The sequence below is a fragment of the Lutra lutra genome, chromosome 3 (assembly GCF_902655055.1).
Source record: "Lutra lutra chromosome 3, mLutLut1.2, whole genome shotgun sequence".
Taxonomy (NCBI): domain Eukaryota; kingdom Metazoa; phylum Chordata; class Mammalia; order Carnivora; family Mustelidae; genus Lutra; species Lutra lutra.
The window spans coordinates 106705469-106723229 of NC_062280.1; the positions used below are offsets into that span (position 1 = coordinate 106705469).

Here is a 17761-nt window from a genome sequence, read left to right on the forward strand (position 1 = left end):
AGTCTTCTGGAATGAAGCTGCTCTGCAATCCCACTGATTCCTCTGTGGCCTCTCCTTTTGCCACTGTCTTGTTGTTCTGGGACAAGTTAAATCCATTACAGGTAACCAAAGGCAGGCAGTGACAGTGCTGGATCCATCACAAAGAAATGAAGAAAGAATAGCACATAGGACGCTACACAATAATCATAAAGCTACCAAGTCTGTAGCACTGTGTCAAGCACAATAAACTTTCACCCGCATGAGAACCCCATGAGATCAATATTGTCCCCACTTTGTAGATGAGAAACTGAGACCAACGGAGGTTAAGTAACTCCCTCATCATCATACAGCTAGTGAGAGGAATTCTAACCCAAACAGTCTGTCCCCAGATTCCAGGCTCTCAACTTTTCCATATAAATTATTATTTTACAGAGCTGAAGCCACTCCCCTGAAGAAAACGGGGTAAAGAAGAGTATCCCTAGGAATTGATGAGCGGAAGCCCCAACATTACCAAGGACTTCCTAAACATCTCCCAGCTTGGGAGCATTTGCCAGCAAGTTAAAAAAACAATGGCTAGAATAGCCAGAGGTAGGCCATGATGTCAGCGGATATGAAAGCAAGTGGCAAAGTAAGATTCTAGAACACAGCTCCACAGAGACTAAGCACATTAGCTCTCCTTCGTCAGTGTTCCCATTTCCAGAATGGCATCCCCTGCCCTAACAGGATGTACCTAGTTTTGGAGATGGCAAAAGAAACAGATCAATTTTCCCGAAAGACAAGAATCAAGATCTCATTCTATAAAAATAAATCCTTCTACCAAGGCACTGGAGGCTTCTCTGCGGAGCACAGAAACACATGACAAGTTCAAGATGGCTTTCTGTTTCTGCCACCTTCAACCTGATCACTACACTTCCTCCTACATCAAGGATAACAGTCTTGGGCAGGAAGTACACAGATGTGCAGTCAACACAAATAAAGCTGACCTGCGTAAAGAACGAGCCCTTTCAAGTGCACTACAGTATTCTTAAAAAAGAAAAAAAATAATAATGTCCATTGTATTACATATATTTACATAAGCAGTAAGTACACATTCCCTTATAATGCTCCCCCTCCCCCTTAAAAATACTCTATTAGTAGTCTGGCACATGTCATACCAGATTTTTTCCTGGAATTCTAGCACCGAAATGCCAGTATTTTTATGGTGTAATACCATCCTTTCTGTATTTTAAAAATGTGAAGTCTGAATTATTTATGTATTAAAGTCCATAGAGCGAGCATAAATGTTAAAGCAGCATATAATTCTCTATGGACATCAATATATAAATGATGCACATGAATCAGGTTGTTTTGAACTAAAGCAGGCTTAATAAGCATTAGGGGGAAAAAAGCCCATCTCTTGTCAGCTGTCCTCAGTGTGTGCCCATGTTTCCACTGTGCCCATATCCACCTGTGCTTTGGGGCCCTGTGAGTTTGAATCCTCCTCATTCATTTTACATGAAGAGCTGCAGAGTGAAGCAACAGAGGCGCAAACACAGTCAGCCATGGATGGCCCCTTGGGGCTGGGCTGGGAGCACGCAGCACAGCTAGTCCCCAGACAGTCCTTACTGTGAAGAGCACTGGCTTTCACGCACCTGCTTCTGAATGTACACTCCCAAAGTGGCATCACTGGGCAAGAAGGCTAATTCTAGCTAAAATAAGTTATCCTGGAGGAGGAAAGGTCTGGTACTTAGAGAACAGATCTGGACCTGAAGGGAAAAGAGGGGAGCAGGGGATCCAGCCCATGAGACCAAGAAAGAGGGCTGATCCAGCAGAGGGCTGGAAAACAGTCCGAGAGCTTTCTCATCCTATTTCCTAATCCCCTTACCATAGTCCCCTCTTAATATCTACAACGACTTCCCTTCCATCTTAAATTGAAAATGACTTAGGAGCTCTAACAGAAGTAAATGTCCCAAACTGGTTCTCAGGAAAATGTAAGTGATGAATTAATAGAAGAGGCTCAACTTCACTCGCTTTAAGTCCCATTTCCTTAGTCACTACGAGATACCCCAGAGAGGGTCTTAAACAGTACAGGCAGATGGTAAGTGCGCATGTAAAATGTAAAGCAGCATATAACTACGTACATCAGACATAAATGATTCAGATTTCAGATTTTTAAAATACAGAAAGAACGGGCATAAGACCCATAATGACCCTGGAATTTTGGTGCCGTGATTCCAAAAACCATAGTGACAACCACAAAGGGTAAGTGTTCAGTTTAAAGGGGATGGGACAGATGGAAAAGCTCTCACTTGAAGACACAGCTAACAGTCCAAATAACACAGGGTCATCAGAGAGAAAAGAAGCCAAGTGGGGTCCATACAGAGAACTATGCCAAGCGCTGTAGAGCAGGGCACATTCAGGCTGCTCAGGCTGCTCACGCCTAACCACAGGAAGCAGAAGGCTCAAGAGTGTGCCTAAATTCAAACAAATGGCAAAAAGAGGGGTGCCTTGGGTGGCTCAGCCAGTTAAGCATCTGTTCTCAGCTCAGGTCATGAACCCAGAGTCCTAGGATTGAGTCCCACATCAGGCTCCCTGCTCAGTGGGGAGTCTGCTTCTCCTTCTGCCTCTCATCCCACTCGTACTCTCTCTCTCTCTCTCTCTCTCTAATAAATAAAATATATATTTTTAAATGGTAAAAAGAATTGTGAGACAAACTGGAGCCTCTGAGGGGCACCTGGGTGGCTCAGTTGGTTAAGCATCTGATCTCGGCTCAAGTCATGATCTCAGGGTCACGAGATCAAGCCCCGCACAGAGTCCGCTCAAGATTCTCTCTCTCTTTCCCTCTGCTCCTCCCCTACCCCAATCAGGTTTGCAAGCTCCAACTCGGTCTCAAGATAAAAACAATACAAAACAGGCGCCTCTGATCCCAATTTCTGAGCCTCCCGCAGAGCCCGGCAGCCTCCCAAGCAATCTAATATACAAACTTCTGAAAAAATTAATACTGCTCCCAGCGGTTGCACATCAAGGCCACTTGCCCCCAGCCAAGCTTCATTCTTTTAGGGCAACCCATCCTCCTTACTCCATCCCTTGACATGAAGTTTGCCGAGTAGGGAGCCATCATTTTCTTACACTGCCACAACTCCCCGGCCACAAGGAGCAGGTCAAGGGTTTGGGGCTATGCTGGGGTATGTGGTTGTAATCCAAGCCAGGGAAAGAGAGGCTCCTTCCTCTAGTGGTGAAGCTGCAAGATGTCAGCCAGGCCCACAGCAGACATGAGTGCAACACAGAAGAGAAGCCACTGGCCAGAGAGAAGCAGAGACCTCCCCAACCTGAGTCCCCAGCGCTGTCCCCATGGTAATCTCAGCCCCCACCCTGGTCAGTGATCCTCCCAAGTACTGCCCTTCTTTAGCTTAAACTGGTTTGAACTCAATTCCTATTCAATACAAAGTCCATCTGACTCCCTTCCCATGGTCAGAAAGGCTAGTATCAGTTCTTTTCTTCACAGAGCTGTTTAAAAAAAAAATCCTTAGAATCATAGGCAGAATCAAACAAGATCACACACCTATCCCTCACTGTCCAACAAAAACAAAATTACTATCTGCTTGGTGTTACTTAGCGTTTACCGGCTTATTAGCCCAGTGAAGATGAGCTCAGTTACAAGAGGTGTGAAAGCACTTGGGAAAAGCAAAGGAACATTCTAAATGGATTATGATGGGTTTTTTTCTCTGACAGCTCTCTAGGGAGATAAATCAATATTATTCTCATTCTGGGTAGAAAAAAAAGAAAGCAAACGGGAAAAAAACAACAGATAGGGAGACCAATTTCTTTAATCTAACAAAGTGGACTTTGTCGAGGTGTCAGGATTTCGTCCTCTGAACTATGGCCATCTTCTCTGCACGTGTTTATTAACATGCCCAGACAGAACCTTTTCTCATCAACCTTTTGAAGGGGAAATGAGATTAGCAAGAATAAAATTATTTACTTCACATCCTAAGATTTGCCCTTACCTGAAAGGTTAGAAACAGGAGAGAGACTCTCCAGTGCTGTACTAGCTACCCAGCAATATCCTTTTCCCGTGCAAAAGGAAGACTATCCAAAGAACAGTAACACCCAGGGGTGGCAGAGACACATTCACGCGCCACTGCCAGGCGCAGAACGGCGCCCACTCCAGCCCAGCAATTCATGTGGAAAGGTTTTCAGAACTTCCTACACACACACACACACACACACACACACACACACACACACACACACACACACCCCTAGCATGAACATACGTATGTTCAAGGATGCTCGCTGTCATGATGCTTACAACAAAAAAACTAGAAACTGCGTAGGTGGTAGCAACCAACTATGGATAAAGAAATGATGGCTAACCATTCATAGAAGAGAATAATACACTGACATTGTATTAACTCATAAGTGATCTAATTTATTGATTTGAAAAAATGATCATGACATACATTTAAAGAAAAAAAACTCACAAAACAGCATCTGTAGGCTAAATAAAAGAAACTAGACACAAAACAACGCACAAAGAACGTGTGTAGTATGATCTGCCTTACATAAATATTCTTTCCATTTTTTCTACCAATATAAACAATAAAATAGTGATGGCAAAAGACCAGGAGCGATTTTCAATTTTTTCATTATAACTTTATATTCAGAAGTTTCATTAGTTTGTTCTTGTTTGTACAATAAGCACATATCACTTTTATTATAGGAAAAACAAAATTATTTTTCTAAATCAGCATTTGCAAAAATGCTTCAATTAGGCAAGCTCAAGAGAAATGTTTGAAAAAGGATGTTCCCAAGTTATGTATGTAAATCACAAAGCATATAAAGACTTAAGACCCTCTGTGAAAGAAGTCAAAGACAGAAATTCTCCTAAATGTTCTTCCAAATTTTTTTTTTCCTTAAAAACGACTTCTCCAATTTAAAAACAGACATGCATCATGCAGGAAAATAACTGACCTTTTTTCACAAGGTTATCCACAGTCAATAAATTGTATCCTGAAGCCTGAAATCTTGGAAGACTGCTCAAATTCATCCCAGTCCTCCCTACATCCAAACTAACGGCAGAAACCCCCATCCTGTCCTCCTCCCTAATGGCTTACTCCAATTTGCTTCTCCCCACTCCCCCGTATCAGTTCACGCCACCTTCATTAGACAGAACCCTAACTCCTAAAGCAATCTTTAGCACCCAAAAGTCCTTCAGTGGCTCCCACTGCCCCTAAAGTCAGTCCCACCACCCCACCAGGCCCCTGTACCTAGATATTGCTCAGCCTTACTAGTATAGACCAGCTTATCTCAGAACAGGACCTCCATCAAGGTCACCTGCAACATGCGTCTTTGCTGAGCCAGGGCAACCATCCCTCTTCCCTCATACAAGAGTCCAAAAGGACACCTGGCTGGCTCAGTCAGTAGAACATCCGACTCTTGACCTCAGGGATCAATATACAGAAAAATATACTTTGTATGTGTTGTGTGTGTGTGTGTGTGTGTGTACACATATGTGTATGGGTATTAAAATAGATAATATACATATATACATATATATACATACATGTATGTGTGTGTGTATCCCCCCCCCCAAAGTCTTTAGAGAGAGATTCCCATCAGCCACGGAACCTGGCACAAAGCACTTCCTCCCCATCTATAATCCCATCTATGACATTTTTCTCCTGAGTCCAAAGCTCGAGCTGGTGAATTCTGTCCACCGGACAGTGCAGCAGGATAACCTAGATCTCACTCACTACTGTCTTGCTTCATCTGTTCTCTATGCTCTGCTTCTTTCCCTCCTGCAAAGTGTCCTCTATTATCCTACTAAATCCAGGAAGGCATCTTGTTATTATCTGCCTTTCAGTATTTCTTGAAAAATCGTTTATAAAAACTTATAGCTTACCATCTCTCCATTTCTTCACCCCTCCACTGCTGCTAGTCTAAACCAAACTTCATCGCATTGTGCGTGTTCTACGCCCACCAATTATTAAGTTACCTTAAATTTTTTATGACTGTAAATGGACTTAAATAAGACTAACTTGAAACATTTTTTTTCTTTCTTCATAGTAGTTCCTTTTGGAGATGACTATCAAAATAAATACTAATTCTGGGGTGCCTGGGTGGCTCAGTCAGTTAAGCATCTATCTGCTTTCAGCTCAGGTCATGATCCTGGAGTCCTGGAACCAAGCCCCACATTGGGCTCCCTGTTCAGCAAGGCATCTGCTTCTCCCTCTCCCTCTGCTGCTCCCCCTGCTTTTGCTTGCTCACTCTCTCTGTTTCTGTCAAATAAATAAATAAAATCTTTTTTTGAAAATGCTAATAAACAGACATAGGATAAACATTTTTAAACTATTTGGCATCACCTAATAAATGAAGAAGGAATGATGGAATCAGAAAACCACCCTTTGGCAGCCAACATAGAAATAATTATTTTAGACAAACTTCATCATTGGATGTGAAAATTGGTAGGTAAAATTTACATGGTCTCACAGTATCCCCCCACAGGATACCTATTCATTATAAAAGAAAAAAACCCAGCAACTTTCTGAAGCTACCTGGCAAAGATCTCTTTTACAGGTAAGAGAAAGACACCACGCATCTCCGGATAGGATGTACAGAGTACACCTGCATGGTATTCCTGCCCAAAATGCACCACCTCAATCTAATCACGGACAGTTAAGCAAGCTCAAGTTGAAGAGCTTTACTAAATAAATGCCCTATGCTCTTCAAAAGTACTGAGAGAGACAAGGAAAGACTGAAGATCAGCTGCCCCAGATTTAAAGAGACTCTACAGATGAGAACCAAATGCAACTGTGATTCTGGATGGGATTGTGGACTAGAAGACTGTTTTTGCTCTTGCTGTAAAGGACATTAGGAGGACAAGAGGTGACATGTCAATAAGGCTCGTAGATTAGATATGTCTATATTCTACTGACCCTCATGCTGACTTAGAGAACTGTGCTAAGATGACATACACAAGCAAAAACACCCAAGTATTTAAGAGCAAGAGAGCACTGTGTCTACAACTTACTCTCCGAAAGTCCACAACTCATGATAACATGCATACAGAAAGAAGGACAAAACAAATGTGGTGAAATGTTAACACCAGGATCTGGGTGAAACATACATGAAAATTCTTTGCACTGTCTTTTGAAACTTTCCAATAGGTCTGAGTATCTTCCAAAATAAAAAGTCTAAAAAGTATATATGGGGACACCTGGCAGGGGAGCAGTCAGTTAAGCATCCAACTCTTGGTTTCTGCTCAGGTCATGATCTCAGGGTTGTGAGATCAAGCTCCACGTCGGGCTCCTCTCTCAACAAGGAGCCTGCCTAAGATTCTCTCTCCCTCTGCCTCTCCCCCTGCTCTCTCTCTAAAATAAATAGAGAAATCTTTTTTTTTTTTTTTAAGTATATATACTCATGAGTCTAGCAGGACCAAAGAACTGTTTTAAATCTTAAATATTTTGGGTTTTGATTAAATATTTTGGGTTTTGATTAAAATAGAAAATGAGTTGTTTATCTCTCAGTCAGGATTCAGTCTCCTAAAGCAATCACCATTAACTCGGGAGTGAATCCTTACACTCTTTTCTTTATGCTCTGATAAAGAAATTATTATTATTGCTGCAACATTGTAGGAAAATAGCATTGCATATTAATTCAGATGTGGGCTCTAAAGTCAGACTATTCAGATGAAAATCTGGTGTCTTACACCCCCTAGTTAAGTGAACTGAGGCAAGCCTCTTTACTTCTTTTAGGCAGTTTCCCCAACTGTAGAATAGGAATAAACATAAGCTCATCATAGAGCTCCTACATCATGATTTAATGAGGCAATGAATGCAAAGCATGTAACAGTTTCTGGCACATAATGGGCACTTAATAACCGTTAGATATTAGTATTAGTCAACGTTAGCTGTGGTTTACTGCCTGTCGGCTCCATCTTCTCACCCCAGCTGTTTCTTTTTTCCTTCTATCTTGACACTCAATTTAGGATTTCTTCTATTACATGTGCTCTTATTTAAGTTTTAGCTTTCTAAAGCAAATCAAAGTATTAAAAATAAAAAGAGCAAGTGTAGTCCTCCTAGAACAGGGATTCTCAACCAATGGATTGGTTTTATGGGTCGGTTTTAAATTCACCCTTAGAATTCTTGGCCAGCTCTGCTCGTTGTTATCAGCAGTGCAACAGCTCAAGGATTTCTATCTTACTACAGCAGATCTGTGCCCTCTGTTCCAGGCCCAGGCCAACAAGGACTACAGGCAAGGATGCAACCTCAGCCTCTGGAAAAAGTAACTTTTCTTCTTACTACCAGTAACTCTATACTATGTCCATCATCTTCCTTTCACTGACCACATGCTATAATGCTAAGCACGACCAGCACCTTATGTACACTGGTTCACTGAATCCACATAAGAATGCTATGTAGTAGGTATCACCAGATACCCATTCTACAGATGAGGAGAGTTCCCTGCTCAAAAGTCAAAGGACAGAGCCATAACAGGAATTCAGACTGTTCATACTCAAATCTGAATGATTTCAATATACTTTGACGCTTTTGCATATTTGTTAACACATATTTAGGAAGAAATGCCATTAATTACATCCATCAAGCATATCATTTTTACTCAACAATCCACAGAAATTTTCTTTCCCCCTTTTTTTTTAACATTTTATTTATTTGAAAGAGAGCAAGAGTGAGAGAGATCACAGAGGGAGAGAGAGAAGCAGACTCACCACTGAGCAGAGAGACCAATGTGGGGCTCAATCCCAGGACACAGGGATCATGACCTGAGCTGAGGGCAGACGCATAACCAACTGAGCCATCCAAGTACCCTAAGATTTTATTTATTTATGTGAGAGAGAAAGTGAGAGTTCAGGTGAGAATGGGGAGAGGGGCAGAAGGAGAGGGAAAAAGAGAATTTCAAGCAGACTCCCCGTTGAGTATGGAGTTGGATGCGGGACTTGATCCCAATATCCTGAGATCATGACCTGAGCCAAAATCAAGAGTCAGATGCTTAACTGCACCACCCAGGAGCCCCAGAATTTTCTCAAAATAACTTCTCCTGTGGTGTTTTTGCTCTTGCTTAGTACCACTGACTAAAGCTTTTCAACTTAAAACAGAGACATCTATCTTTTTAAAATATACCTACCGGGGCGCCTGGGTGGCTCAGTGGGTTAAGCCGCTGCCTTCGGCTCAGGTCATGATCTCAGAGTCCTGGGATCGAGCCCCGCATCGGGCTCTCTGCTCAGCGGGGAGCCTGCTTCCTCCTCTCTCTCTGCCTGCCTCTCTGCCTACTTGTGATCTCTCTGTCAAATAAATAAATAAAATCTTTAAAAAAAATAAAAATAGGGGCGCCTGGGTGGCTCAGTGGGTTAAAGCCTCTGCTTTCAGCTCAGGTCATGATCTCAGGGTCCTGGGATCGAGCCCCGCATCGGGCTCTCTGCTCGGCAGGGAGCCTGCTTCCTCCTCTCTCTCTGCCTGCCTCTCTGCCTACTTGTGATCTCTGTCTGTCAAATGAAATAAATAAAATCTTTTAAATAAATAAATAAATAAATAAATAAATAAATAAAATATACCTACCCAAAGAGGATTAAAAGTACACTTATATTGTTAAGCACTGAGTAATATATGGAACTGTTGAACCACTACATTGTACACCTGAAACTAATGTAACACTACATTAACTACACGAGAATTAAAATAAAATAAAAATAATAAAGGAATGAATGGATGGATGGATGGATGGACGGATGGATGATTGCCAGAAGCATGATGCAGTGCAGGGATGGGCAAAATGGGTGAGGAGGAGTGGGAGGTACAGGCTTCTAGTTATGGAAAGAAGAAATCATTGGCATAAAAGGCATTCGTGGGGAATACAGTCCATGATTCTGTAATACTGTTGCATGGGGACAGATGTTAGCTACACTTGTGGGGAGCATAGCATAATGTATAGACAAGTTAAATCACCACTGTTGTGCACTTGAAATGAATGTAGCATTATGTGCCACCTACAGTCAAAAAACCTTTTTAAAATAAATGTTTCATAAAATGTAAACGCTGCAATCATTCAATCAACCAATAAAATACACCCAGAGAAGTGCGGCTCTTGCAACCACTGCACAACACTGCAGGGAAAAAAATCTGGGAATAATGAACAGCCTCTGAAAGGAGGCGAGGCTTGATGGCAATACCAAGCGGACTGCCAGAAAAAGAAACAGAAGTCACTTCATCTGAATCCAATAATCTTTTCTGGCTCTCCTCTCAAGGACACAGAGGGAGGAATAAAAACCTCAATGAACGCCAAGGTTGTGGAGACAGAGGCCAGGGGAATGAGAGCAACCTCCCTTATCGGTCACACCTTCTCTCCCGCCCATAAAGGGCACCTGATGCAGGGCAGACGTAAACACTGTGTTCTGTAAAGAGGCTTAAGGAAAGACTAAATCTTCTACGGTCTACAAGAAGTGGCGCTGCCCAGAGAAGGAAAAACAAGAAGGGAAGTCAGGCTTCTCAGAACCTTTATGAACTCATTCCTTTTGATTCTTCATGGCCCTATGTAATTCTACCTCTCCAACTCAGCCTAACAAACCCTAACATTTTTTTCTTCTCCACAATACAACCTTTATAGACACTCCTACGATGCAGTTTAATGGTTAATGATATCCTATCCTACACTGTGCACTATCCCATCATTTGCCTTCCCTGCCCTCCCCCCACCATCCCATTAGAACATTAGGGCAGAGACAAAGGAAGCCCCAGGTTAACACAGAACCTACAAATTTCAAATACAAAGCAGCATGGCATGGGCCTTGAGACAAGCGTGCACCGGGATGATGTCCACAAGAGCTAGACTGCCTGGGCACTCGTGGTCACGGTGAGGGTGGGGGGCCGGCCCAACGGTCCTCACTGGATGCCCAGCCCCCAGTGCGGTATCTGGCACATCGTAAGTGCTTAATTAACTTCCACTGTTGCATAAACACCTGGGATCAAGTCCAGAAAATCTTAGTTCCTAGCTCTGTCACCTTGAACAAGTTACTTGACTTACTTGAGCATCAGTCTCCTCATCTGTAGAATGAAAGAATGCTACCTATCCTCTACGGTAATTAGACAGTAAAAAATGAACTCATATTAGCACAATTTCTGGTACATAGTAAATGTCCCAAAACCATGGGTTATCAGTATTATTTTATCATATTAAATACAGGTCCACAATCACTTATCCAAAACTCTGGCAGCTAGATGTGTTCTGGAATACAAAATTTTTCAGGTTTTACAAAAAATCAAGCCATGCGCAGTTACATGCATAGGATAGGAAACATGGAGAGACTAGAACCTACAGACAGAGGGGAGCGGAGAACATATACGTATTGAACAAAATCTTGGGCAGCAACCTACAATCAAACATGAATACTTTTGCGGTGAAACATGTCCTGAGCAGATAAGTAAAGACTGCAAGTAGTTTCATGTCAGTTCACTGTGGGTCAAACAACAAATGAAAAACACGAGGTTTGGGGGCTTCAGGGATTTTGGAACCGAAGAGAAAAGATTCTGGGACTATATTCGCAAAAAGAACCTGGTCCACACAAAGCCTGATAAATGTGCAGGTGCCCGTACCATGAGGGTGTTGGGGCTGGATGGCACTGCGCCGCCTGCTGAACAGAAGGGATCGTTCACTGGGAAAGCTGCACAGCATCAGTGTCCCTCAACTCCCTCCAGCTGTGGGAGTCCAGGCAGCCTCTCTGGGTCAGACCATTCTTCTTTCATCCCTTCTCATCTATCATCTTTCATCCCTATCTCATCTAGAAAGAGAAGAGGGGAACACAACAGTGGTTGGAGGTATATACAAAAATCTACTCCACCATCTTTCTTATTGTTCAAGTATTAATAAAGGAAGAGGGGGCGCCTGGGTGGCTCAGTCAGTTGAGTGTCAGCCTTTGGCTCAGGTCATGATCCCAAGGCCCCACATCAGGCTCTCTGCTCAGTGGGAACCTTCTCCTCCCTCTCCCTGCTGCTCCCCCTGCTTACTCTCTCTCTGTCAAATAAGGAAAGAAGGAAGGAAGGAAGGAAGGGATGGAGGGAGGAAAAGAATTTGCACAAAGTAGGTCCTCAATGTTCCTGTTTGGGGGCTGGAAAACTACAGTCCATGAGACAAACTGGTCCTCCATGTTTCTATAAATTAAGCTATTTTGGAACACAGTCATACCCATTCATTCGTGTGTTCCCTGTGGCTGCTTTTGCACTAGAATGGCCCAAATTAGTTAAATACTTGCAAGAAATCCATATGGCCCACCGAGCCTTAAATATTTACTACATAGCCTTTAAGAAAGTTTGCAGACCCTGTTCTGTTCTCATAATTCTGGATGATCTCACTTACCTCATGTATAAAATCAGGGTAGCACCACCTACCTTGCAGGGGCGTTGTAAAAATTAAATGAGGTAAGACAGGTAATATCCCAAATACAAGGTAACTAAGCAATAAAGGGTCGCTATTAAACTACAATTAACGCCAAATACAAATCTGTTTACCAAGTTAAGAAATAATCAAATGTAAAAGGATTCAAGCTCCAGGACACTGTCTTTTTTGTTTGTTTGTTTAAGATTTTATTTATTTATTTGACAGACAGAAAGATCACAAGTAGGCGGAGAGGCAGACAGAGAGAGAGGAGGAAGCAGGCTCCCCGCTGAGCAGAGAGCCCAATGCGGGGCTCGATCCCAGGACCCTGGGATCATGACCTGAGCCGAAGGCAGAGGCTTAACCCACTGAGCCACCCAGGCGCCCCCAGGACACTGTTTTTTTAAATAAAGCATTGCAGTGACATTCTCTGTTAAGGAATAACAATATCCAAGTACTACTGTTTTGTTTTGTTAAGATTTTTTTTTTTTAATTTGACAGATCACAAGCAGGCAGAGAGGCAGGCAGAGAGAGAGAGGAGGAGGAGGCAGGCTCCCTGCTGAGCAGAGAGCCCAATGTGGGACTCCATCCCAGGACCCTGGGATCATGACCTAAGCCAAAGGCAGAGGCTTTAACCACTGAGCCACCCAGGCGCCTGGTTCAAGTACTACTGTTTTAAAAGCCTAAAATTTTTTCCCTTTTCTTCTTTAGTCCTCAATTAAAAAAAAAAAAAAAAAAAAAAAAAAAACAAGAAGCCAAGCTGCAAAGTTTTAATATGAAATGAATCCTTTCAACACATAATGTTACATATTACATGTCAGAGAAAAACTAAAATGTACATCAGGCTCTAATGAGAAATCTTGATCTTTGACTAAAAAAGGTGGGTGTGGCTAAAAGCTAAGTTTCCAGATTTTGGTAAAGCTACCAGGACTACTTGCCCAATAGTCTAAGCTCCTGAGTTCACTCATGGAACCAATATTCGCTGAGCCCCTTCTATATTCCAGGCTCCAGGCTCCAGGTGTGCAGATGGCTTGGTGTCCCCACACCAAGAGAGCTTATAAAGAAAGAGGGTGCTCATGGCGCACCTGGGTGGCTCAGTTGTTAAGTGGCTGCCTTCAGCTTGGGTCATGATCCCAGGGTCCTGGGATTGAACCCTGCATTGGGCTCCCTGCTGAGCGAGGCAGGGAGCCTGCTTCTTCCCTTCCCACTCCTCCTGCCTGTTGTGTTCCCTCTCTTGTTGTGTCTCTGTCAAATAAATAAATAATACTTTAAAAAAAAACAAAGAAAGGGAGGGAGGGAGGAAGGAAGGAAGGGAGGAGGTGCTCAGTACTATGTAACATTAGAACTATCCAACAGGGTCCAGACCATAAAGCCGTCAGTGTGAAGCTGTGTAAGATACTAGAGCCCGGCAGCTCCCAAGAGATTATTCAGTCAAACACTGGCACTGCACAGACAGGTAAAGCAACTTCTCCGTGATCACCTCCAATTCGGTAACAAACCGCATCTTCCTGACTTATCCTTCACACCAGGCTATCTTCTTTAGAAATTACTTCACGAAGGGTCAAGTCCAATCTTTCATACTTTGTGATGCTGAAAACGCTATTCTGAAAGACACCACCCCATCTTCAAACCTTGGATTCCTCCAGGAAAGTGTTCTCATGTTCTTCTGCCCTCCCACTGAATTCTGCGGGTCTCTGCTACTGCTCCCACCGTTCTATACTGTAACCCTTGGCTTAGCTGATTAGTGTTCTCTTTCCCTGCTCCCCCAGTCCAGGGACAGGGACTTCCAGTCCCCTTGAAGACAGGAACCAGTCTTGATTATGACGACCTCAGTGCTTGTTAGAGGGCAGGCATGGGACAACTTGATACACTGTCTCATTTATTTGTTGTTGTTTAGAAAAGCACTTTTATTGAAATTTAAATTTTATTAAATTTAATTAATTAACATATAGTGTGTTACTGGTTTCAGAGGTAGAGGTCAGTGATTCCTCAGTCTTGAATAACACCCAGTGCTCATTCCATCACGTGCCTTCCATAATGTCCATTACCCAGTTACCCCATCCCCCCACACCTCCCCTCCAGCAAGCCTCTGTTTGTTTCCTATGATTAAAAGTCTCTTATGGCTTGTTCCCGTCTCTGATTTTTGTCTTATTTTATTTTTCTCTCCCCCTATGCTCCTCTGTTTTGTTTCTTAAATTCCACATATGAGTAAAATCATATGACAACTGTCTTTCTCTGATGACTTATTTCACTTAATAACACCCTCTAGTTCCATCCATGTCATTGCAAATGGCAAGACTTCAATTTCTTTTTTATTTTTTTTTAAAGATTTTCTTTATTTATTTGACAGAGATCACAAGTAGGCAGAGAGGCAGGCAGAGAGAGAGGGGAGGAAGCAGGCTCTCCACTGAGCAGAGAGCCCAACGCAGAGCTCGATCCCAGGACCCTGGAATCATGACCTGAGCTGAAGGCAGAGGCCTTAACCTACACTGAGCCACCCAGGTGCCCCCAAGATTTCAATTTCTGATGGCTGAGTAGTATTCCATTGTGTGTGTGTGTGTGTGTGTATGTGTGTGTATACCCATCTTCTTTCTCCATTCATGTGTTGACGGACAGCGGGGCTCTTTCCATAGTTTAGCTATTGTGGACATCGCTGCTATAAACATTGGGGTGTAGGTGCCCCTTCAGATGACATTTGTATTTTGGGGGTGAATATCTAGTAGCGCAATTGCTGGGTCATAGGGTAGCTCTATTTTCAACTTCTTGAGGAACTTCCATGCTGTTTTCCAGAGTGGCTGCACCAGCTTGCAATCCTACCAACATACAATGTCTCATTTAGCACTGGTAACAACTCAGTTATCCCAACACTGTACATAAGGGAACCAAACCCCAAAGCCAAAGCCGGGAAAGGTTAAGAGAGCTCGAACGGTGTAGCAGACTCTCTGGGTTACCTATTTAACATCCCTATTACCTCAGTCCCATTCCGATCTTCCTCCTTCAACCCATAATATATAAAGCTTGAGTTCTATGTATGAACAAAGGTCCACTATTGCTCAGAGATCTGATGCTGTCCATTATAGTCAGAGTAGAGCTCTTTCTTTCATTATCTTCCCTTATTGGACTGGACGCTTAGAGAGTGCTTATTCCCTCATGAAAGCAGTATTTTTTGAGCAGGAGTCTGACAGTATTCAAATACCATCCCCTCCTTCACATGGCCATATGCTTCACTCAAAGGAGGCTGGACTCTTCTTGAGATCCGGAGGTCAAGCATGATGGTGGAAAACAATCAGGGATACCCATCCATTTTCCAATGATGCTGGGATGGGCAGGCAAAACCATTCTGGCCAATCCGATGTAAAAGGTTCTTCTAGGGAGCTTCTGGGAAAGGCTTCCCTCCAAGTAAAAGACAAAAGCAGACACTCTTCTTCTCTGGACATTGCCTTAGCTACCGCAGACTTCTTGAACTCTTAAAGAAAATTACTCAATTTCCTGGTGGCAGTTTGAAGCCAATGAGTCAGCTTCAGTTACTCTCAGCCAAAAGCATAGCAATGTGCACACAGAGTGGTGGAACTGGGAATCCAACCCAGACAAGGTGATTTTACAGCCCTTGACAATGGCCCTCCACCACCCTCCCCTGTTTGTAACACTCCCATCACCCAGCACAAAGGCCGAGCACATAAGCAGCACTTGCCACCTGCAGCTAAATGAATAGATGAATGATACAGAAATTAAACTCCGCTTTCAAAGACAGGATAAATTTTATATGTAATTGTAAGTAAAATATCAGGATCCCAGGTAATACGCTTAATGAGTATAAAGCCTGCTGACTCTTAAATGAGAGCAAGGTTTATAATGCATTTGGAAAACAAGAGTCCACACTAGAGCAAACAAAGAAATCCTGTTAAGCACCAGTTTCCAAATCCAAACCAACCTCAGAAGACTGAGTCAATGAAAAAGCACAAGAGATTCTGTTTCCTGTGAGCCCCTTTCCCAATCCCAACGTCTACAGCACCTATTAGAAGTCATGCCAACACCCTACTGTTCTATCTCAATCTTGACCCAAAGGGGCCACCTCTTGGCAAACTAAGAAAGGGGAGGGGAGGTAGAGAGAATGACACCTCTGCAGCACAAGTCCAGTCTAGTTTTTAGTCACAAAAGCTCAATCCTTAAATGGTAAAATGGTCAATCGTGACAACTCATTTGGGTCTTGGGACCCCGCCTGCAGCTCCTACCCAGCAAAAGCACACGCCCACTTCGATCTTTAGAACCAGAAGACTATCCTCCAGGCCATTACACACAAGTCACAGAAGAGCCCTTGGCAACCCATACTATTTCTGGCCAGGTACCTAGGCCTACTTTAAAACAGAGATCTGAAGGTAAAATGTGCCACACACTACCGCCAATTCCATCCCCAACAGGAAATCAGTGAAGATATTTGCTACTTATGAAGGGCCACTCACCAACGTCTCATGACCCTTTCAATGTAAGATAGAACATTCACTTCAACTTCAGGGCTGCAATGGTTGTAAACTTCCCAACATAAAAGCCTCTCTTTATCTGTTCACTTGACCTTCTCTCAAAGTGCGAAAGCATAAGGATTTTTTGATCTCCAACAAGAATTAAAGAAGACCCTACTTGCTCCAGAATGAAACATCCAAAAGCCACAGCCTGAGTGTCTTACTGGAAGCCACCTACTAATGGCTCCTAAAGAAGTCTTTTTCCTAAGGACCAGTTCTGACCCGCCAAGGCAGCCCAGCCACCTACACGAGTGCCTTCTTAAGACAGCTTACCTTGTAATTGCTAGAGTTCACCCAAGAGGTAGCAAGCCCATCCACAAGTTTATCTAACATGGTCTGGTCATGTTCAAGGTCAGCAGACTTCTGTTTGTCTGAGAAATAGTCTATAAGTTCTTGGCCAACCTGTAGTCGTTTCCCCACATCCTTCTGCAACACCTGTGCCAGGCAGGACTCCATGCGAGGCTCCATGGTGGAATTCAAATCCAGATCCAGCAGAAGCTAGAGGGCAGTCAGGGTGACACCCTCCCAGGAAATATACCCGGGAGGTTGCCTCTTTGTTCGCTGAAAGTTACTAAGAGCCTGTGTTTCAAAGATGCAATCCGGGGAATGGCAACAATGCACCATGTGTGTCTGAAGAGCAGCTGGTAGGATATTAAAAGTCCAATTTAAATAACTAGTAGGAGATAAAGGAGTGAGTGGCCGAGTGAGGTTCTGCTATTGGGTCTGAAATTCTTCATAATTCAGCAGTCCATTCTGAAAAGGGAAAGAGAACGACAAATCAGCACAGAGGACAAAACATCCAAATGTTATGAAACATTAAATCAAAGACAAAGCAATTCATGCTGCAGAATCATTTATAAACACAAGTGGAGTGAGAAGCATGAATGCTTGGCAACCAT

At 43.1% G+C, this 17761-nt stretch overlaps 1 protein-coding gene across 16 annotated transcripts in view; it reads right to left on the reverse strand.

Moving 5' to 3' along the window:
- Positions 1-17761, reverse strand: part of CLASP1 (cytoplasmic linker associated protein 1) — a 278451-nt gene that overhangs the window by 224022 nt on the left and 36668 nt on the right. For all 16 annotated transcript variants that reach the window (XM_047722647.1, XM_047722646.1, XM_047722641.1 and 13 more), the window contains exon 2: positions 17136-17615. In XM_047722647.1, the coding sequence (XP_047578603.1) occupies positions 17136-17330 (195 nt within the window). In that variant the 5' untranslated portion in view covers positions 17331-17615. The remainder of the gene's footprint in view (positions 1-17135; positions 17616-17761) is intronic.